This window comes from Microchirus variegatus (genome assembly GCF_963457635.1).
Source record: "Microchirus variegatus genome assembly, chromosome: 4".
Classification (NCBI taxonomy): Eukaryota; Metazoa; Chordata; class Actinopteri; order Pleuronectiformes; family Soleidae; genus Microchirus; species Microchirus variegatus.
In genome coordinates, this window is record NC_139805.1 from 10,511,075 (window position 1) to 10,535,168 (window position 24,094).

General features: G+C 39.0%; 1 protein-coding gene across 1 annotated transcript in view; it reads right to left on the reverse strand.

Annotated features, from left to right (window-relative positions):
* Positions 1-546: 546 nt before the first annotated feature.
* LOC310925773 (uncharacterized protein) overlaps positions 547-24,094 on the reverse strand; it is a gene marked incomplete at both ends in the record, with an annotated part of 30,021 nt that continues 6,473 nt past the window's right edge. Inside the window, 5 exons of the mRNA XM_083887790.1 lie at positions 547-873; positions 1,249-1,324; positions 2,006-2,075; positions 2,181-2,336; positions 2,525-2,680. Coding sequence (XP_083743916.1) covers positions 547-873; positions 1,249-1,324; positions 2,006-2,075; positions 2,181-2,336; positions 2,525-2,680 — 785 coding nt within the window. The remainder of the gene's footprint in view (positions 874-1,248; positions 1,325-2,005; positions 2,076-2,180; positions 2,337-2,524; positions 2,681-24,094) is intronic.

The following is a 24,094-nucleotide window of genomic DNA, read 5'->3' on the forward strand; positions in this document are numbered from 1 at the left end:
AGAGACGCTTGTTTTGTTCTCTCGCGTTTGTCCTTACAGGCTCCGGTAGAAACATGGCGTCTCGCTGCTAACAGTGGCTATGCAACCACGGTCCGCGGTCATGTTATTTTACATGACTTTTTGAAACACTACGAAAATGAAACAAAAACTATTATACAGCGACTAGACAATGCAGGAGCACATAATATGTATAAAAAATATGGATTTTAGGTTATATAAACCCATAAATACTACATATTGTACCTTTAACTGCCTTTCGCCTTATGTCAGCTGGGATTGGCACCAGCATCTCTGGCAACCATCATAAATCAGTAGAAGACGAGTGAGTGCCCTCTTGAGTGCTGCAGATTTCTGAAAGTTTTCTTCGCTTAATGTATCCTCAAATTGAAGAGCACCTCATCAGCCACTTTCTGTCTATAAATAAAACTGGCAAGACAGAAAACCCAATTTTTATACAAGATATTATTTTATTATGGACAAAAACAAGAAATCACCTATCCAGACTGGAGCATAAATGTTGTGCAATTACTTTAAAACTACTACTAACTAAGGCGAGTCTGGCTTCACATCAAAGACCAAACCATTCCTGTAGATCAACAAGGCGATCTCATTGTCCAGCTGTTCCAGATCTGTGACCTCTTCCCCTCTGAAGCTTCTCAGTGCTTCATCCGTGGAGCCAGGACTCTCATCACTGCTTCCTCCTGACGTCCTTGAATCACCATCACTGTCATTCTCCACCTCCTTGTGACTCCCGGCGTCCCACTCATGTTGGGAGACTGTGGTTTCTTCTGCGTTGTCGGGGACAGACTTGCCCTCTGGATGCAGCTGGAGCAACATCAGTGTATGCACCTCTTCTTTCCCCTCCAGTGTCTGCTGATGTGGATCACAGTGACTCAGAGTTAATGATCAAACGAAAGAACAAACGTCACTGTCAATTACTTATACTAATAACTTAAAGCTCACATAGAGTGGTCCTGTTGCACATATATGTTAGTTATGGAGGTCTACTTACATACATTAACTTGTTTTTTTGGTCAAAAACCTCCTAGTTGCTGTAAACAAGCCGATAGAAATCTGTCTTTTCTGACGCTGCGCTGAGCTGCGATATTTCAGACTGTGCATCGCCGCTGCATGCTGTTTACTACGTTTGACAAAACGAGTTGTGCTGTCTGATCAAGTTGTGGTGTATAAATGAGTAAATGTAAAGCTGATGGGGTTTTCAAAAAGAGAGACAAAAAAACTATTTACCTGAAGCTCTAGCTGAGTGGAAGAGAAATCTGGAATGACAGGTGTCGGAACAGGAGGGAAGACTTTGTTTCGGATTCTGAGTAAGAGAACAGAGTAGAACATGTTCAAAAGTCTGTTTAGGTGCAGATAAAACAAGTATTAAAATAATAATGTACATTATGTTGCTTATTTCTATTCCTATTTCTTTATGTGCAGAATGCTGCTATACTTTATTTATGAGAATGTGTGTTTAATGTAGTAAACCTGTGGCAGACACTGAATAAAAGCAACATGTGAACTGCACTAATAATCCCGGACATGGAAATCAACTGCAATAAAAACAAACACTAATTTTTTGTTTTTATTTACTCTATTTGTGCTGCTTTTAGTGTGTCACAAAAGTGGCGAAAGCAAATGAAAGAGAATTCCTCTGTCATTTTTACTTTTTAGCTATCGATATAATCCATGTGGTTTCAGAAGATTTCACACTCAACACATTTGTGCCGAGTCATTTCAAAAGACATACTTCCCCAACCGTGTAACAGATATTGTTGCCACTACATGACTCAGCTAAAATGCTTTTACAGTTTTACAGTCTGTGCACAGTGAAGCCTGTGATATATATGATTTTTGGATTGTATGGGATTTTACATTTTCATCTGTCCGATATCCAATCCAGGGATTTTGACCAATACCGGTACTGATACTGGTACTGACCGATACCAATTCCCATCCCTATATACTATAGTTTGTCTGGTTATTAATGGCGGTTCCCTACCGCTTCAGAATCATGGTGCATGTTGTTGTTATGAAGAAGAATACAATGAGCAGGCCAAAACTCCACCAAACTGATTTGGGGGAGAGAGAAAAAAATATTTAAAATGAGTTGTGCAACCATACATGTATGTTGATAACGCTGATGGAAAAAATAAATAAATACGAAAGCTTGATACCATTCACATGTTGCCTTTGCCATGTGTTGACAGTTTCAGTGGCCTTAGGGCCTTCACCCACTTGTGTGACTCCGGCCAGACTGATGCTGTATTTTGCACCTGGTGTCAAGTTTTCCAGACGGTATTTGGTCACTGAGGCCGATATATTACGACACTCTGAAGAAACAACAATGTTGAAGAGCATCACTGTAAAATTCATGTGACCGCGTTATAGATGAGTTTCCTTTGCTCACATGCTGTGAGTGAATGGGCAATTTCACTTCATGTATATATCTGTACTTCATGTAATTCAAAATAAGAAAATGTAACTTAACAGATGAATAAATAAAGTGCACGGATTTCACCTGTCGGCTCATCGGGTGAGCTGATTTCCACGCTACACAGACTGTAATGTGTGAGAAAACCTCGCCGGTCCACAGAGGGAATCGCTTTCCAGGAAAGGTTGGCTGAGTTGTGTGTTTCACTCAAGGCACTGAACTCTGGAGGTTCTCTTTGTGGTGCTGATGAGGGAAAAGAAGGACAGTTTTTCATTCTACAGAAGAGGTAAATGTTGCTGTACTCTGTGACTGTTAGTCAGTGTCCGCCACTTTGTGTATCTATAACATGGTCATATTATCAGTGTAGAGAATTGGTCCTCAAAGTGCGGCCCGCGGGCTAATGGTGGCCTGCAGTGAATTACAGTTGATAGTTTTAATCCAGGAGCTACTAAGCTTGTTAAATGTTTATTGGACATTACTGCATACAGAGCAATAAGTGTAAACAAAAATTCTGGGTATATACCTGGTTTCTATATGGTGAATTTTAGTGTATTATTGGGTAATAAGCAGGAAGCTACAGCCCCCAATTACTAGCTATTTACCCAGTAAATATATGGTAACATAAATGTGTTAATGTCTTAACGCTAAACTGTAGAACTGCAATCTGGTCATTAAAATTATTACAAATGGGATTTTTTTTTTTTCAATGTTGGGTTCCTAAATTGGCCCTCAGGTATCAAAACTTTGAGAACCCCTGGTGTAAAGAATCTAAATTTACATCAAAATCAATAAGTAGTATATTTACTTTTGGCCTCACTTTACTGGCTGCATGTGCATTTTAGAGTTGATTTTAATGTGTTTTTAAATCCTTAAATGGTCTTGCCCTGCCTTACGGAAGCTCAGAGGGGACTTTTCTGTTGCTCTGCATGTTAGACAGTGCCCTTCACTCACTCACTCACTAATCATCTACTGCTTTATCCTCCACATGACACACACGCATGCATGCACGCACGCACACACACACACTGCTGACAGGCTCTGCACTGCACAGAAAAGAGTGCTTACCACGAAGGACCCTAAACTGTTAATTTTTAAAATGTATCTCAAAACCCATTTTTTACTCTTTGGCTTTTGATCCAGTAAAAGAAGTTTGTTATTTTCATTGGAGTATTTTGTTTTTTATTGTTGTATTGTCTGTTTTATAGCTTTTAGGCTCTTATGTTTTCTATATTTCATTTATCTATGATGTACAACACTTTGTTTCCTCTGTTTTCTTTGTGCTTCATAAATAATTATTGGCATCATACTACCACATTTTTAATCTCAATCAGAACAGAGGAGTTGTAGCTGAATTACGGCGATGTGATCATTCCAACTATATTCTGTCCAAACATTGGCACAACATAGTTCCGACACACAGTATGCAGAAAAACAACCTTAGGTTAAGAGACTTACCACCCTCTTCTTTGTAAAAGAGGCACATTTTAACTGTCCGTGGCCTCCCGCGATCACATATGTTTTCATAGTACATGTAGCCTAAGTAGGGCTGCAATTCAGCTGCAACAGAAACAGGCATTATATGAACAAGAGTAAAGTTAATTCATTAAAGTTATTATTATCATTATTATTATTATTTTAAATATACAAGTAAGTGGAATCTGGTGTAAAGTTGCAGAGGATAGTTAAAGGTGCCATATGTAAGAATGTGGCCAAACATGGTTACTACATTCAAATTCAAAATACTGAGATACTTTTAGGTTTCATTTTCTGACGTAACTGGCAACCCATGGTTGCTCGGCAGCTGAGACTCTACTGACTGCAATGATTGGTAGACGGCGGTAGGTGGCGCCACATGCCAAAACATGATTTCAAAACATAAACATGATTTGCAGTCTGCAAAATATTTTTTCTAATGCAAATATTTTGGCTGTACTGTTGTTGTTGGTGAGTTCAGTTTGTTATATGAACATTATTCCTGAGTCTCTGTGACATAATTAGGAGGATTTTATGGCCAGTTGCTTTAGATTTATTACATAATGCACCTTTAAGCAGTTGACATTAAAAAGATTAAACATAGAAAACTGAAGTATAGCCTCCAAGAATTCTGTTCTTAGAATACAACTTACCCTTTGTTAATGGCTCCAGTTTTCTCTCGCTTTCTGAAGTCACATTTTCAGAGTCTGGCTCTTGAAACTTGTACCACTGCTTGCAACTTTTCTTTGTAAGTTTCGAAGTTTTGTTACAAACTACCATGTAGGAAAGAGAGAACAGTCTTTAGAAGAGTCTGCTTTGGTCTTCGATATACAAGACATTCTAATGTACTGGAGAACAAACACTGAGGCCTACTTTTTAAATTTACAATAGGTACAGCCGGTACTTGCACGATTGCTGAAGGTGAACACCCTGCTGCGTTAGCGGCAGTGACGGAGATTTTCACGGCAGAGTACGGCACAAACATTCTGTAGTTGTTTGTCATGATGGGACGTCTCCTCCACTCTGCCCTTAGACAAGAACATCCGTGAGAGGACTGCTTGTACTCCAACATGTAGGTCACCTCTGCTGCTGCATGTGGCGCTGGCTGCGTAGCAGAAAAGATTGATCGGTTGACGGCAACCAACTGAAGAAAAGCAACTGCTGACTTGTGAACAAATAAGAACTGTTCAACAAACCCCAACAAGTGAATTGGTTAAATTAGATTGTCTTTTTAAAATGCAATTAAGTAAAAGTAACTTAAAGGGATACTTGAGTAAAAGTACCAATATCTTTCCAGAAAATGACTTTGGTAGAAGTTGAAGTCACTTTTTAAAAATAATATCACTTAAAGGGACACTGCGTGGTATGGGTTATGGGTTTATATGACCCAAAATCCACTTTTTTATACATATTATGTGCTCCTGCATTGTAGTCGCTGTATAATAGTTTTTGTTTCATTTTCGTAGTGTTTCAAAAAGTCCTGTAAAATAACATGGTCACAGGACGCTGTTGCATAGCCACTGTTAGCAGTGAGACGCCATGTTTCTACTGGAGCCTGTATAGACAAACACGAGAGAACAAATCGAGCGTCGCTTTACTAATAGCGGAAGTCCCTCCTCCACTACGGCTGCGGTAGCTTGCCCTCTCCCTCGCCGGATTCTGACAGCTCTACCGTGGCCACAAAGAGCTGTCCCTCGTCCTCGTCCTCGCCCTCTCCCCCTCCCTCTTGTTGTCTGAATAAATACTAGAACCTCATCTGCTGACACGGAGAAAGACGACGAGGACGACATTTGACCGGCTGAGGATACCGTAGCGCTCAGGGAAGGGAGGGGGTGAGCAGAGGAGCAGTTCTTTGTTGTAAGTTTCAGCCTCTTCTCTCGATGTCACCATAAACTACCTACTTCACCTTTAAGTAAAAGTCTTAAAGTATATGACATTTACTGTACTTAAGTATCAAAAGTCAATTTCTGATATAAAATGTACGTAAGTTTTAGTAAGTTAAGTAAAAGTATTAAAAAAGAGAGCAGTTAGGATTGAGCCATGGTAGCTCAGTGGTAGGGCGAGTTGGAAGGTTGTAGGTTCAATTCCTGACTCTGCTAGTCTATATGTGTATATGCGTCCTTGAGTAAGACACTTAACTCATGTTGAAGCCTGTGAATGGGTATGAAAGCTCATCAAGACTAGAAAAGCTCTATATAAATACAGACCACTATTAGGACAAAACAGTGGCATACAGCGGCTGTGTGACATGTAAACGTATACATGACGTGGATGTGTGGATGTTGTGGTTTACCGTCCATGTTAGTGTCACTTCTCGGTTGTCCTTCAAAAGTTTTGTTGTCACGTTTACTTGAGGCTCATATTCAAGCTCTGGAGAGAAAACAGAAACTGTTATTGAATGTTATTACAGGCAAACAAACATGTTTGCAATATCCAAAGGCAAATAATGTACACACATTGCAGGATTAACTCTAGCAGCATGTACTGTATGCATTGATGCAACGAGAGAAAAACGAGTTCACCTGCAGGAACGATCACAACTGGAGACCATTTACTCCACAAGGGACTTTTAACTAGATTGGACCGATGTCTGATCTTGACCTGGTAAATCGAATGCTTTGTGAGATTCACAATCGTCACCTGGTCTGTAGAGTTCAAAAGGGGAAACAGAGACATATTGTTCACTTAACGTTTAAAATGTAGGCATTTCTTCCTCTTACTATTACAAAAAAACCCATAGAATTAACAGCGTTACTAGTACAGTCATAATGTGATAAACGCTAAGTAGCTGTGACATCTGTGTTAGGCTCATTCACAGTCATACAGTGTTTGAGTCGGTCGCTGTGGTTAATGTCCTTGGTTGAGGAGGCACATGCTTTAGCTGCTGGGTACATGGTAGCCAGTCAAAGGAGAATTCCCAGAATTGTCTCTTTTTTTCAGAAATATTGCGTATTAATGAATAACTGTGCCATATTCATCCATCCATCCATCCATTATCTACCGCTTTATCCATCAACATTTTAAATTTGATCATAATGACATAATGATCTGGGGTGCAACGTGAAGGTCTGCGCTATATCAAGATAAGTTAAATATGGAGTTATGTGCAATGCTGGCAGCCGGATTATAATTTTAATGTTAATGTTTGTACGGACAGATCACTCACACAGTGTTATTCCTGGAAAAAATTAAAAGTCAGTGAAAATTAACAGAAATTGGCAAAACAAAATAAGGCAAATATGTGGTGCAAAATGGCTCATTAGCGCCCCCAAAGATTAAAATAAGTTGCACCAAATTCCACGAAACTTGGTGGAAACATGTCACAGACCAAGACGAACAAAAAAGTCTATCAGGACCATGGCCTTAACTCGTTCATTTGGCGTTCATCTTGGCGATTTGTGCGTTTCCTAAATTAACAAACACATCCGAGCACGATATTCATAGCAACATAAAAATGTATCAGTTTGTATGAGACAAATCAAAGATGAAAAGTTACCAAAAGGTCTCGCGGATTCAAGCGGGCGTGGCCACGGTAACCATCGGAATTTCGACCATTCGCCTCGAAACAGGAAGTGGCCTGTAACTTTGCCGTACATTGACCGATCTGCGCAAAACTTCGCACGGGAGATCAGAGACCGACCCTGAACACGTATATGAACATGAACTTCACCCAACAGGAAGTCGGCCCTTTTGAATTTATTCACAATTTCGCCACAAAACAGGAAGTGGCCTGTAACTTTGCCCTACATTGAGCCATCTGCTCGAAACGTCATACGTGCGAGAAGAGACACAGCCAGAAATCATCATCATCACATTAAAGTCAAGGGAAGTAGCATTGCGCCGCACATATCAAAAAATGTTTGATATGTGCAGCTGTTACGTTTGAATTGATTGTGATGTAGCATCACTGACCCAAAACAAATATCCAAATAATGACAAAAAAGTGCATCATAGCATGTTGTACTGGCTGGTATCATATCCTATCATATCATATCATATCATATTGTGTTGCATTGTATGGTGTGGTATTGTATCATATTGCAACATATCTTAAACCGTGCATACTTTCAAGAGTCAGTCCTTTTTTTGGACACCGTGAAGTCTGAATTTTTTTCTGTGCAGTCACTGAGAAAAAAAGAAAACATTTTGTTTAGCAAATGGTCAACGAGTGGTCTTCAATGTGTTTTCTAAAAATAGAAATGAGATATATCTCCCACACAAGACAAAATAATGCTTCACAAACATTTAGTAGAAAAGGCATTGATCTTAAGGGAATAGAGTACTTACACAAGGTAGTAGTGATTAATCTCTGTAACATAAGAGCAAATGTTTGGTAAGATAGAGCAGCAAAACAATTACACTCAACAAAAATATGAACGCAACACTTAATTTTTGCTCCTTTTCCCCCCATTAATTCAAGTAAAATAATATGTAAGATTTCCTGAATGCAAACAAAAGGCTTATTTCTCTCAAATTTGTTTCACAGATATGTTTAAATCTGGCAGGTGAGCCATATCAAGATGCACACCACACACCAAATTGTGGACCAAATTTGTGAGAGAGAAGCCTTTTGTGTGCACAGGAAAGTATAAACAAGTGTCAAATACAATCAGTTTAGTAATAAGCACAAATGTGTCTTACTTGCTCCCATGATTCAGAGGGGTGTTCATGTCGTCGGAACCACACCTCGGCTAAAGACGGAGACGTCTCTGCAGCACTCCAGATTAAGACCAGATCGTTTTTTGACCAGGACATGGAAATATTTTGAGGTGCATCGTATTTAACTGTTGGAGTGAAGCAAAGCCTTGTGTCTCATGTTTTCTTTCTTGTTCTGATAACATAATACTCAACTTTATTTATAAAGCACTTTAAAAAGTATGAATTACCTATGTTTCCGAGTACGACGGTCCTCCGAGGCGACATGCAGCTCGAGTTATCCAGGTGAGCTTCCACCGAAATATTGACGGGTTGATAAATAATCAGGTCTTCCGCGCGGATCGACAAACTTGTCTCACTGCTTGCAAATTTTTTCTTGCTACACATAAAATGTAGTATATCAGTGTTGGTAGAAACTGAAAGCATCTCACAAGACATCAGACGGAAACCCTTATTAAACTGTCATGACTTGAATTAAAGTAGTTGTTTCTCTGAACTATTTCTACTATAAGTCAAAAATAAACAGATCAGCGACAGCAATCAGTAAGACTGGACACTCAATCTAGAGCCTGTTTGGATCAAAGTTGCTAAATATTGCTGCGCAAACACATTCACATTACTCACTGAATATAAAGGTCAAATGTCACATTGCTGTTGGTTGTACTCGTGCTCCATTCGCACGTGTAAACAGCTTTAAATGTATTGTTCCCGAAGCACTCGGGACTTGAAGGTGCCTCACATGTCGAACCTGAAACAGAAATATCCAGTTCATGTGAAATGTGAGCCTTTATTTAATAGATCATCCAGAAATAAACAAAGATATGCAATAAAGGTCAGGAAAGATCATCAACCACAGTGTTCTTGACTTACATGCGTTCTCATTTATTGTTACCCCACAATTTAAATGTTCCTCTTCTTTTACTTTGTTGGTGATGAACGACGACACAATTACAGTTTGAAGACTGATACATCAGACTATCTACTGTGGCTCCAATCTGGAAGAATGAGCCTCTTACTTGTAAAGAGGTGTAGACCAAACACCTCAGTGAGGCTGCACGAGCATCGCAGAGCAGATATCATCAGTTAGTGTAAACCACAGGATGATGATAAGCATCTTGTGGCTGATGTTTTACTCTTACTTTTTCACCACACGTATTAAACATTGTGTTCTAAACACTCCTTCTGCCATAGAGGTAAAAGCTCGAGACAATTCAAATCAAAAGTGTTGGATGTAAAAAGCTTCCATGTGCATTTACCTTTGCTAGCTGTTGTAAGGAACATGAAGATAATATATCCATGAAGTGAAATCCAGAATGTCAGCATTTTCACGAGGTACGGTCAGTGGAGAGGAGACGATCACCCGTCGCAGCGTGAGAGTCGATCGAGTGAGTCTGCTAACATGTAACCCACTTTCTTTCTCAGAAATGTCACTGCAGTTTCATGGACAGGTTAGACTATAGTTGAAGCAAAACCACATGTCAGGGGCGGGGGGAGGAGGGGAGGGAGGATGCATTCAGTACAGACACAACAGCCATTCTGAAAGTGAAGTCTTTTGGTTTTTGTCAGACTCCCACCTAAAGAAGATTAGATTCAGCTCTGGCAGCTACAGCTACACAGTGCAGACAGGATTAGAATTAGGATTATGTCAGACAGTGGATAAAGTCAAATGAACATCTGTGTTCATCACTATTATTTTGTCTGTACCCACTGGAGACAACAACAGTTGATTCCTGGTGGGGACTTTCTGATGTGTCGGAGCAGGAAAAACTGAGGTGTTAATAACTGAATTGTTTACTGGGACACTACGTCTGTGATTTTCCAACAATGACATGACACAGCGTCTGCGGTAAAACGGCCTTTTGCAGTTCCATAAAGGGTTTTCAAAAAGACTGATATCAGAGCAACCAGACTGAAAAGGCAAAGAAGAAAACAACAACAAACACACAGACAGAAGGTTATAGACAAAAAGAGGTGAAGTGGACTTATTTAGGAACAAGGGAATGAGTGGGTGAGGAAAGGTGATATAGTGGTGGGTAAAATACGTTTTTAAAGCACTAGTGCAGTGCCCGTAGGAAGTGTCTTCCTGTAGTGAAGAATTCTTCAGTTATGGTAATGCATGATAAGAAAAGTAAAGGCTAACATAATACAAACACTGTGCAATACGACAGTCACAAAACAGCTAGCTATGCTAATGCTAATCGAAAATGTAAACATTTGCGTTGTGCCTAATGAGGCACAGTGTTTGTATTATGTTAACGTTGTTTATATGCTAATGCTAATCGTAGCCTCGCTAGCTTACCTTTGGAAACATGTTCGCCAAGTCAGCCGCAAAGTAGTAGCATGCTAATGCAAAACACATAATATATATAAAAAATATGTGCTCACTTTTTAATTGATGTTTCAAATTCACATGACACACGCACGAGAGCTGTGCGAGTATATCGCAATATATGATTTCACAAATACTCGTTCTTTTATGTCGCAAAACATGTTTGCTATACAATCACTGCTTTTATCCAGTGGAAAAGCATGCAGCAGTGATTGTAGAACAAACATTTCTCATGACGTGTGTGTGTGTTTGTGTGTGTGTGTGTGTGTGTGTGAGAGAGATACTATTTATCTTCAGACAGTCGTTTGTTGTGGTTGGGGGAACCAACGTGATTGGTTATGAATATTGAATATGAATATTTAAATCATTATGGAATCAGTCATTACTTATTAAGGAGCTGAGTCAAAGAAACTACAGCGGGGAGAAAAGACGAGTCTGTGTCCTCAGGTGAGTTGGAGGCGTAGGGGAAACCTGGTTTTTGAGTTGTTTGTGACACATGGGGTCACATGTCACAAAGCCACCACTGAGGTGTGTTTCACACTGGTATGTGAACGATAATGGATCTTTAGAGACTAAGCAATAGTCCATTAGTGTCGTCACTGTAAGAGTCATGAACGCAACATCCGACACAAGAATCAGACCGAACAATGTCTAACTGTAAATCAATTAATAAATTGATTTTACCTCGACCTTAGCTAAACTACATGTTTCATGTTAATAATGGCATGTACACAAATCTACAGTGAACTAACTGCACACACGTTTGACCTGTTGCCTGTTGGATGTGAAAACGTTCATTGATGCTTAACTGTTATAGTTGTGCTGTGGTTATGGACACAGTGATTCCTGTCACTCTTCCTTTACTTACATCCTCATTTTCCCTCCAGTTCCCATTTTTTACAAGTTACACTTTCAATCAAGAGCACATGCTTTATGTTTGTCAACGTTTTGTTCACACATGCGAGAACAGACTCACATTTGCCATAGTGACCCCATCTTTGATAAGATGAGTAACATTGCACTTGAATTATTTATTAAACCAATTTGTTATGATTATGATATCATATTATCTTGTCACATCTAATCAAAATCAAGTCAATAGAGATGTGATTTTTGAGATATGATATTAAGAGTGAACTTAAAGGGACAATGTGTAGTATTTATGGGTTTATATAACCCAAAATCCACTTTTTTTATACATATTATGTGCTCCTGCATTGTCTAGTCGCTGTATAATAGTTTTTGTTTCATTTTCGTAGTGTTTCAAAAAGTCATGTAAAATAACATGGTCGCGGGCCGTGGTTGCATAGCCACTGTTAGCAGCAAGACGTCATGTTTCTACCGGAGCCTGTACGGACAAATGCGAGAGAACAAATCAAGCGTCGCTTTACTTGTAGCGGAAGTCCCGCCTCCTCTCTCTCCGCTTCGTCTGCTACGGCCGCAGTAGCTCGCCCTCTCCCTCGCCTCATGAACCTCATCTGCTGACACGGAGAAAGACAACGAGGACGACATTTGACCAGCTGCGGATACCGTAGCGCTCAGGGAAGGGAGGGGGTGAGCAGAGCAGCAGGTCTTTGTTGTAAATTTCAGCCTCTCCTCTAGATGGCACTATAAACTACTTACTTCACCTTTAAGTAAGTGTTTTAAGGTTCACTGAGTAAAAACTAATGACATTTTAAGGTGACGGAAATATGGCGGCCTTCGCATAACAGAAAGGACGTCAGCCTTCTCTTGTTTGCATTGTAAATGGACTTCAAAATGCAAAACATGCACTTTGGATGGTTTGTCCATTCAGGCTGCTGTAAAAATACTGTTCTGCTAATAAACCTACACACTGCACCTTTAATTTATGCACAAATTATTTATTTAAAAAAAACAACAACATCAGTCTTCATAACACATATCAAATATTAATGCAAGTTTTTAACCCTTAAATTGCCAAGTTTTTGTCACGATGCATCAAAAATAGTCATTTGAATGATTTTCAATGAGGACATCAACACAACACAACTGATTCCAATAATTCCTCGTTATCAGGCCTCTGCTTGTTGATGAGCTATTTGACTCAGGTGAGTAGTAGCAGGGCAGTGGGTCCTCAGCACCAGGACACAGAAACCCTGGAAATGGGCATTGCAACAGGTGAGGCAACACAGACAACTAGGCACAGTCACTTCCCGGTTTTCAATAAACCTCTTTAATTTACTGTAAATGACAATTTTGAAAATGGAAAATTAAAAGTTATTTATTTATTTATCAAATTTGAGTTTGGCTGAGTAGGCAGGAAATATCACTTCTATTAGAGGACAGTGGGCTTTTTTTTTGCTTCACATCTGCAACAGGCTAAAAACAACAAATCCAGATGTTCCAATCCTTTGTAAATAATCTTTCTGGCATAATCTGGATCTAACCAGTAGTATAATTTACTTTAAGGCGGTATTTGATGTGAAGGAGCAGCACCTTCTTCCTCCAGTGGTTTCAGACACTCGAACAAATTGGTAAAAATTCATGCCGGCTGCTTCTCTTTCCTGATGTCATTGTTCCAGTCACCATCCTGAGCTGTTGCAAATCAAAAGCTCTGTCCTCCAGTTCAGCTTCACCACTTTAATATCTGCTACAATGCCAGAGTGACACGACATTGACCTGCCGGTCCATCTCAAGTCTGAGCCTCCTTCATGTACAAGCTCCGCTCAGAAATACTTCATAACATTTTCTTTCTACAACTAATGTAAATATTACCACTGTCAAAGAAACGACAGCAAGCTGAAAAATAAGGTGGACAAAAAAAAAGGTATGTTTTGGAAGTACTAATGTATCAAATAATGTGACGTACACTTGTGTTACTTCATCGCACATATTAGTTTGTTTTTATTGAAACAAATTTACAAAATACATAAGAAAAAAAAAAATATATATATAAACAATCAATAAAATACAAATATGAAACATAACGTCACAGAAAATAAACACATCTAAAACCACTTATATGTGTGTGTGTATACATATATATATATATATATATAATAGAGTAAAGAATATGGTGAAAGATCAAAATTTTAATTCTCACACACGAGCAATAAACAGTTAATTTTTTCAGGCGACCAAAGGAAAACCTTACAGCAGACAGGAAGAGTAGATGAAAAACTCCACACCGGAAGTAGAAGTGTTTGACTGCAGCAAACCACTGCACCACATTTCCAGTGTGCCATTTTCATTCACTTACACGTTTATTTTCGTTTAATAATAGGTTAAGAATGTTCCTGACACGGGTATGGAGGAGGAGAGACTGTTGTAATCGTCGGTGGGACATTAGGTTTCTGTGAGGAGTCAGGGTTGACCTGAATTCAGTCTGTCCTCACCGTCGTCACACACAGTGAAGCACTTCAGACTGTACACTCGCCTGGTAGTTGTGTTCTCTTATCTTTTACCACATGCATGTAATTATTCTTACAGTGCTCCTGTGTGGTCTAATAGAGATAAGTTAGCCACGGCACACACTTAAGCATGTCGTATAATCTGAATAAAGCAACATACAACAGCTTGAAAAATGCTTCAAAGTCAATATGTTTCTAATGCTGTTAATTTTTAGTATTCAAACAAACTTGAATTGTTATTAAAAAGCACCGGAGCATATAAGCTCATTGAAGTCTGTTATTTATTTGTAATCTTTTTTTTTTGTGTATTTAATGAGGTATTTCTTTAACATTCAGTTTATTGCAAAGGTTGACCATGAGATGGTGGCATTAGGAATCTTCTACTTTAATGACGGTTGCCAGCACTGTCACTCACTGCCACCAGAGGGCAGTCTCAGCTGCACTTAGCTCCAAGTTGGAGGGCATCTCACTGACATAAATCTTTTCAGATATAACCTGTATGAAAATGTTGCAATATGTGCAAAAATAGGAACATTTTAGTTCAGGCCTCAAAAGTCAGTGGTGACCAGTCAGGAATGGGATATGGAAAAGTTGGTGTGTAATAACATAAATTGTATGAATCCTTTTGTGCAGTGACTGAATATTATTTGAACAAATTCTGAATTACACAATTACACAAAAGTTACATGAACACACCTAGAGCGTGTACAATTTAACCATTAAATTGCAAAGTTCTTGTCATGATGCACCTGTGTTTAAAGGTAAAGAGCATAATCATGGATATCTGACCTCCATCATGACCAGGCAGTCAAAACATCTGTGTGCAGTGAATATAGAAGTAGATTCTCAGTGATGGACCCACTGTCCTGCATGTTTTAGAAGGTTCCCTGCTTCAACACAACTGATTCCAATAAACCCTGGTTATCAGGCCTCTGCTTGTTGATGAGCTATTTGACTCAGGTGAATAGGAGCAGGGCAGTGGGTCCTGGATTAGTGGCATTGCAACAGGTGAGGCAACGCAGACAAATATGCACAGTCACTTCCTGGTTTCCAATAACCTAGCCCACCTGTTTCCAGTAAGCTGCCAAAGATGCAGAGATGTTTTACTGAGCAAAACATAACAGAATTGAGCAGAGGCTGTGCACAGAGGGCGCTGTGTGGAGAATAACGCAGTAGAAGATGAATGAATGAATGAATGAATGAATGAATGAATGAGGTGCTCTGCTGTTGTCCCCTCACATCCCCCCTTTTTTATCTTTCAAGAATAAAGTTGTAACATTATGAGAATAAAGTTGTAATCTTTCAAGTATAAAGTGGTAATATTATGAGAATGAAGTCTCAATCTTTTCAAGAATAATCAATCAATCAATCAAGTTTTATTTGTATAGCAGTACAATAACCAGACGAATAAAGTCGTCATCTTTTGAAAATAGTCGTAATCTTTGAGAATAAAGTTGTAATCTTTTGGGAATAAAGTTGTAATCATATGAGAATAAAGTGTTAATCTTTCGAAAATGAAGTAAAAATCTTTTGAGAATAAAGTCGTAACCTTTCAAGAATAAAGTCGTAATATTACGAGAATAAAGTCGCAAATTTTACAAGAATAATCGTCGTAATTATTATAATTAGTCAATGAACGTGGTTCTACAGGCGGCGAATAGCCTACTGTTCTCTTCATAATACTACCTACTGCACCTTCTCAATGCACAGATAATTTTATTTTTCTTAAAATAGCTATTTCTGAGTCTCTTTATTTCTCAATGTACATCCATGTCTTACCCAATATACACTTTCTATATTAATACTACACAAGAGTACAAACTTCACACACAGCCTCATTTGGCCATAACTGAAAAATCTTCTTCTGCTCCCACTATAGGAATACATACTTCCTACGGACACTGCACTGGTTGACTAAAAGACAATGTGTCACCTTTTGGATGGATATCAGACATTAAATGTCTGAGTGCAATTTTTCCCTTGGTGACAACTGACTGGACCGACTTATATCTTAATGGATGTGTATGTGACACTTATGCTTATTGTCCCTCCCCCTAAAGATGGCTTACGTCCTATTATTGGATTGCATTAGTTCACGGCAGCAACGTTTTGTGAAACCTCGCTTAAAAAACGATTGACAACACCTCCACTTACTGTAGATCAGTGTTTCTAAATCCTGGTCCTCAGGGACCCACTGCCCTGCAGGTGTTTGGTGTTTCCCTGCTCCTACACACCTGATTCAAATGGTCAGCTCATCAGAAAGCACTGCAGAAGCCTGATAATGAATGAATGAAATGAATATGAATCAGGTGTGTTGAGCAGGGAAACTTCTAAAACATGCAGGACAGTGGCTCCAGGAGTGAGAAACCCTGGTTTAGATCATTGTAGAGTCTGCCAGGTCTCTTTTTTTTTACTTGGTCTACAAAATGATTGAGGATATATAGTCAGAGTCAGAGGTGTGAAAAGCATCTGATATCACATATGTATATATCTGATCTGTGGAGAGGAGAAGCTGTAAACATTAAAACGGTTGACGCCTTCCACTTCACGTTCACATATAGGAGACAAGAGAATGCGGTAAGTAAGATAGATCAGATAGCCTACGCTTCCCCTGCCGATATCAGAAACCTCACACCAGATGTTACTGCTCTTTCTGCAGAGAGAGCAAGTGGAAACAACTTGCGCTGAAGGTGTGAAGAGCTGTAGGTTACACTCCAGCAGAAAAGTCACATTTGAACCCAAATGTGTGTTGTTCCAACTGTTACGACTGATAATAACGCCTCCTGAAACTAAGTATTAAAATACAGTAATAAACAAAGGAAAGCTGTACACAAATGTGGCAAATAAATAAAGGAGGCTAAAAGAGAAGAGGACACAGTAAAGGATTCAGTAGAAACTGGAGCTGGAGCATAAAATCTAGTGTTTCAATGGATTTCTGTGGCGGCAATTAATAAACTGTGGCCTCCAGAGAGACAGGTGTGGGGGGTTAGGGTTAGTAGTTATTATTAGCAGAAAAACACACATTTGTCGCACACATGTTGACAATTTCCCTACTTCTCACTTCTATAAGTCCCACAGGGGAGATCTGCTTTTAACCCGTCCTCTACAACTAGAAACCTTCCTAGAATTAGGAGCAGTGCCCAGGGAGCAATGGGGTTAGGGTAACTGAAAACACTATATTTTTCAGTTTCATATTTCAGATACTTGTGTCTAAATGTTTCGTGCCTTTTTTGATCCACTATGATCTGTAAGTTGCACATGTGTACATAATAAACAATATGAAATTTAAAGGTGCATTATGTAATAAATTGGCCATAAAATCCTCCTAATATGTGACAGAGACTCAGGAATAATGTTCATATAACAAACTGAACTCACCAACAACAACAGTACAGCCAAAATATTTGCATTAAAATAAATCTTTTGCAGACTGAAAATCATGTTTATGTTTTGAAATCATGTTTTGGCATGTGGCGCCACCTACCGCCGTCTACCAATCATTGCAGTCAGTAGAGTCTCAGCTTCTGAGCAACCACGGGTTGCCAGTTATGTCAGAAAAAGAAACCTAAAAGTGTCATGGTTTGCATGCACTTGTCCCCTAATCAGCCCTGCTCAAATACCCCCTCTGTGTCTCGTTGCCAGTTCGTTTGTAGCCTTGTCTCACGTTCCAGCGCTTATCCCACGATCCTCGTCATAGTTTTTGTCTTCCCGTGTTTCGACCGTTGCCTGCCTGTTTTGTCCGACCTTGTCTTCTGCCTAGCGATTCTGATACCTCTGCCTGTTTGGACTGATCTCCCGTGTTTTTTGACCTTGGACCAAATCAACTTTTTTTTGTACCTGCCTGAACCTTGAGTCTCCACGCTTGTGTCCTAACCTGGGTCGTCACGACATCGCTCTGACAAAAAGACCTCGGTATTTTGAATTTGAATGTAGTAACCGTTTTTGGCCACATTCTTACATATGGGAGTCCTTGTTGTTTAAAGGTTATTATGCTATTATTCTAGTGGTCTGGCTCACTTCTGATCAAATTCACTTTTATTTCAATTAGATAATATATTATATAGTTTTATATGTAGCTCAGTGGTAGAGCGAGTGGCTGTGTTGGCAGTGTGTGAATGGCTATGAAAGAGTGAGTGAATGGGGTTGAATGGCAAACACTGTAGTGTGAAGCATCTCTGAGTGGTCATTAAGACTAGACAAATAAATACAAACCATTTATTTTAATGTATATGGTCATCTGGGAAATGGCTTACTGTAATCACGGAGCCTGTGTTGCAAAGTCTTGTCAATGATGCATTTAAATAGAATCTTTTCAAGACTGGAACCAAATGATTCTGAATTCTGAGTTGCCTGTAAAGAAGCATTTGGGAGAGACTGCAGTAAACGGGCAGAGGGACTAAAAAAACGAGGTGTAGGAAACACAGCAGGAGATGGAGAGAGTGGATGAAGTGAAGTGAGCAACATTCATAAAGTTGTATTGATGCAGTAACACTGATAATGTAGTGTAATTTAGGGGGAAATATAAGTAAGATGACTCATTGTTTGTCGCTGCATTTAAATATTGCTAGGTTGATGCAAAAACTCAACAGCGCTGTTACGGAAAAGTCGTTTTTTTTTTTGTTGATGATGATAAATCTCAATGCAGTAGGTGTTATGGTGTGCAAAGTGCAGACACGCTATTTTCTGTGTGTGACAACTGCAACACACCGAGCACAGCAGCAAACAAACTCACTAACAAAAGACAACAAAGTCAAGTTGACCTTCCACCCAGAATCACTTTGTATTTTTTTACTTCTTTTTTTCTGAAAAAAAAACTGATGTTTACTCTTTTTTTTTTAAACCCTTACAACACAGAGTATTTCGCCTGCTTTTTTCCATTATGTTAAAGGTCTCATATTATACCCTATTTCATGCTTTGGTCAAAATACCATAAGGATGAAGCACCACAGCAGTTCAATCACCTGCCAAAACAGCCCTGTTCAGAATGCTCTGTTTAGTAGTATCTCTTTAGGTCCACCTTAAAAAAAGTAAAAGTAAACTTAAGGGACAGGAAATGACATCAGCCACAAAGGCTACTGTGAGCTAACAGTAGTTAGCATTTGGAAAAGTGATCATTTGCAGGCTCTAGCAGGCATATTGCCGTCATATATAACATGTATCCACTGGACAGATAAATCCTCTGAGGCTGGAAGTTTGTGTAGAACTCTGTGCTGCACTGTGGAGCCAAAAATAGAACTTTTCACGGACTTCTGGTTTTCAGATACCGTTGCCCTCGCCAGCATTCTCGCATGTTTTACAGACAAAGCGGAGCTTCCGCGAGACAACAGTTCCAGGAATTTAGCATCTTGTGACGTCCCAATGAGTGCAGAAGTCAACATCACGTTTAATCTTCTGTACTTAGACTGAGGAGGACCACAAAAACATGAGTGAGTGATATTTTTTCACACTTTGCCAACTGATAGGACCTCCAGAGTCCCAAATATAAGGATTTAAATGATTCAAAAGTTGATTTAGCATAATATGTCCCCTAAAAATGTACACTATATAGAGAGTTTATAAGAATGTGCAATGTAGAGTTTTATATCCTTTTTTTCAGGACAACCTTAAAGGGGAAGTAAGTAGTTTATAGTGACATCTAGAGGAGAGGCTGAAATTTACAACAAAGACCTGCTGCTCTGCTCACCCCCTCCCTTCCCTGAGCGCTACGGTATCCGCAGCTGGTCAAATGTCGTCCTCGTCGTCTTTCTCCGTGTCAGCAGATGAGGTTCGTGAGGTGAGGGAGAGGGCTGCTACCGCGGCCGTAGCAGACGAAGCGGAGAGAGAGGAGGCGGGACTTCCGCTACAAGTAAAGAGACGCTTGTTTTGTTCTCTCGCGTTTGTCCTTACAGGCTAACAGTGGCTATGCGACCGCGGCCCGCGACCATGTTATTTTACATGACTTTTTGAAACACTACGAAAATGAAACAAAGAATATTATACAGCGACTAGACAATGCAGGAGCACATCATATGTATACAAAAGTGGATTTTGGGTAATATAAACCCATAAATACTACATATTGTCCCTTTAAGGCAATCTTATGAAAAATGTATTTAATTTTCACCAACTATATCAGGGTTTCTCACTCCTGGTCCTGAGGAGCCACTGTCCTACATGTTTTCAATGTTTCCCTGCTCAAACACACCTGATTCAAATGGTCAGCTCGTCAGTAAGCTCTGCTGAAGCCTGATAATGACCCATTTATTAGAATCCGCTGTGTTCCAGAAACACCAGAAGCGAGAAACCCTGAACTCTATAAAAACGCCTGAGCAAAAAGGACTACAAATGTTTAAAATAGGATTGAATTAGTGAAAGTTGGAAATCACAGCTCAAAGTTCACCTGGCTCGTCTGTTTGAACAAGTAGAAAAGAAAAACGGTATTTTGCACAATTATTGCCACTTTATATCACTGCTAAAAATGTGATATGAAATGATTCATATCTTTGGCTCAACAACATATAAGAAGACGGAAAAAATGAATATGTGACCTATTAACACACACCCCCAGGATGTCCATATAAAGAGTTAGTTGTGTGTTGGGTGCACCTGTGCCACAGATCAGTGCCACATGAGCACTAAGGGTTAAACCCTTTTCATTCAGCTGTGAGGATAAAGTGACTGGAAGAAAATGGATGGAGACAAAATTCACACTTTCCCAGCATGTTTGGTCTTCATTGGGCAGAAAGATGTGAGTCCACCATGGTCCAGCGTACAACTGGGTGAGGAAGGACATACATGTCTTATGTCCAGAAGTTTAAAGTTACCGTTTGTCATATTTCTGGAGCTATATTAGCAAATACAATTTACCATCCGTACAAATGACACCAGTGTTGTATAATCTCAGTGTTGTATAATCTCCAAGGAAGAGAGAGAGAGAGAGAGAGAGCTGAGAGAATCATATTTATTTATTTATTTATTTATTTATTTATTTACATATTAGGATTTTCTAATCCTTTTCTTTGCCGAGAATATAAAAATACTTGTACAACTTGTAATACTTGTAATACTACTATGTCGTTTCAACTTAAAGGCGCCATATGTAAGAATGTGGCCAAAAACGGTTACTACATTCAAATTCAAAATACCGAGGTCTTTTAGGTTTTGTTTTCTGACGTAACTGGCAACCCGTGGTTGCTCGGCAGGGGAGACTCTACTGACTGCAATGACTGGTAGACGGCGGTAGGTGGCGCCACATGCCAAAACATGATTTCAAAACATAAACATGATTTGCAGTGTGCAAATATTTTTTTTTATGCAAATATTTTGTCTGTACTGTTGTTGTTGGTGAGTTCAGTTTGTTATATGAACATTATTCCTGAGTCTCTGTCACATATTAGGAGGATTTTACGACCAGTTGATTTAGATTTATTACATAATGCACCGTTAATGTCTCGTTTAAAGATTATTTAAATGTATGCTGATGGTGTTTCAAGACAGTTTTAAACTGTACAATTACACAATTATATGTAATCAAATCACAGATTGAAGCTTTAGGGAAACAAACAAACAAAAGGCTCGTTTTGCCTCAAACACCAACATGTCAGTCTGGCACACATTTACTGTGTCAGATTATTTGAAGCACACTTGTTGAGCAATATGCATCCAGCAAATGTTAAATTATTTCAGTTCCTACATCAGTATATTTTACAATTTTTACAATTATTGCAGTAACTTTTCCTCTGATCTCCATGTCAGAGTTGCAGAAAAAATGACAGGCCACTAATTTGATTAGGATGTCAATCACCATGAAATGAAACTGACTGAAAGGAAATATTTCCAGTAATATCAGCTGAAGCCAGAATAGTCAAAGTATATCCTGTTAAAAGCTGAAATTTGCATCATACATACAGAAATTCAACGCCAGTGGACAACAACAACAATTATTTACACAAAAACAAAGTTTATTAACAGGATATGTTCATTCCGATAACGTATGGTTTAGGCTGAAACAATGAATCAATTACTAAGTTAATCAATTTATTAATGAACTATTTTCATAATGGATTAATCGGTTTTGAAGCTTTTTTCATTATTAAAACAAGATTTCTGGTTGTTTCAGCTTCTTAAATATTTTCTTCGTTTCCTTGCTCCACATAACAAAGAAATCATTCAAACTGAATAATTTTGGTTTGTGGACAACATAAGACATTCAAGACCATTGTCATTTCCAATATCAGCACACCTCAGCAAGTCAAGAAACCTGCTTTTAGTTTCTCTTATGCACTTTTACCACCAAGACACGTGACATCTTCAGTCTGCGTTTGATTTGCAGGAAAATGTGTCGTTGGAAAAACCACCATCATAACTCGTTGTTTTTGGTGATTTCCCTTCTTGAGAAAACACGTTAAACATTTCTTTAACAGAAATGTTTAACTCAACAAAATGCAAACAAACATACAAACAAAGAAACTTGATAATACATGGAGACGAGGAGAACTACAGTACATTGGTCAACAGGTGGTAGTTCATCAATAAGCCAAAAAGAGAACATCAGCTGCCTTGCAGTGGAAAATGGTAGTGAGATAATATCATGTAGTTACTGCGTGAGTGTAAAACTGGTGTGGACATGTAATTGTATGTGCTGATGAGCTCGTGACACATCTGGCTCTTAACAGGGAAGATGATTCGTCAAAACTGATAAATGAAATAATTCAACCAAAACTAAAAAAAAGTATTAACTATCAAATCAGACAGGATGGCGAAGAAGAAAGTGTAAAAAAGGACGTGTTAAAGGCAGATGACAAATCCTCTATCACTAACTGGTGTGTGTGCAAACATTATTAATTCTAATATTTCACTGCTGTAAAGATAAATAAAAAATATTGAGATTTCAGACTTGAAGTACTTGCTCAATGTTTATTAACGCACGTTTTCAGCATTTTTAAGTCGTTTTAACTGTTCGGCATTGCTTGCTTTGTCTTGCTCATTACTCTTCCTGTGACACTCTGACCAATCAGTGGACATCAGTCTTAAAGCTCACATAGAGTGGTGCTGTTGCACATAATATGTTAGTTATGGAGATTATAATAAAACACAGTGTTTTCAGCAGTGGTTGAACTGTTTGTTTAGAACCTTCAGGGCTTCATAAACAAGGTAAGGATGCAGATACACACTAAAAAACAGCGTTAATTGGAACTTCCGGTCTAGGTCCGCTTTAAGACGTCATGTATAGTATCGGCTCAGCTTGCGTGGAAACTCGCCGGAGCCTGAGTGGTTGACGGAGAATCATCACTTTCATGCAACATCAGGAACACAAAAAAAAACACTAAATGCGAGGATCAAAGACCATTTGTGTTTAATTTCAGTTAGAAATGCCAGCGTGCAGAGGCAACTGTGTCATGTTACCACACTGTTTGGTATGATGTCACGCTATTAAAGTAGCTGACGCAGCTATCACCACCCAAACCACACACCCAGTGTGCACCATTCCAAACTTGACTGTGGCAAGCTGAACTGCACTGAGCCACTTGGTGGAAATGAGCACACAAAACCAAGACAAATAAATAGTTAAGTCATTATTGAAGCTATAGCAACCGCTAACATTCAATCCTGCGGAAGAGTGACTGATATAAAAATCTCATTTACTTTCCCCTCAACCTACATTTTTCACAATTACTTGTGGTAGATTTTACACACACACACACACACACACACACAGTATGCAGTGTGTACATATCATGTGGCAAACCTTTCCTCAGACGATTACATGTGTTGCTTTTTGGGCAGATAGCTAACATTAACATACTCTGTATCGTGTGGGTCTTCGTGCAAAGGTGTGGGAGATCTTCT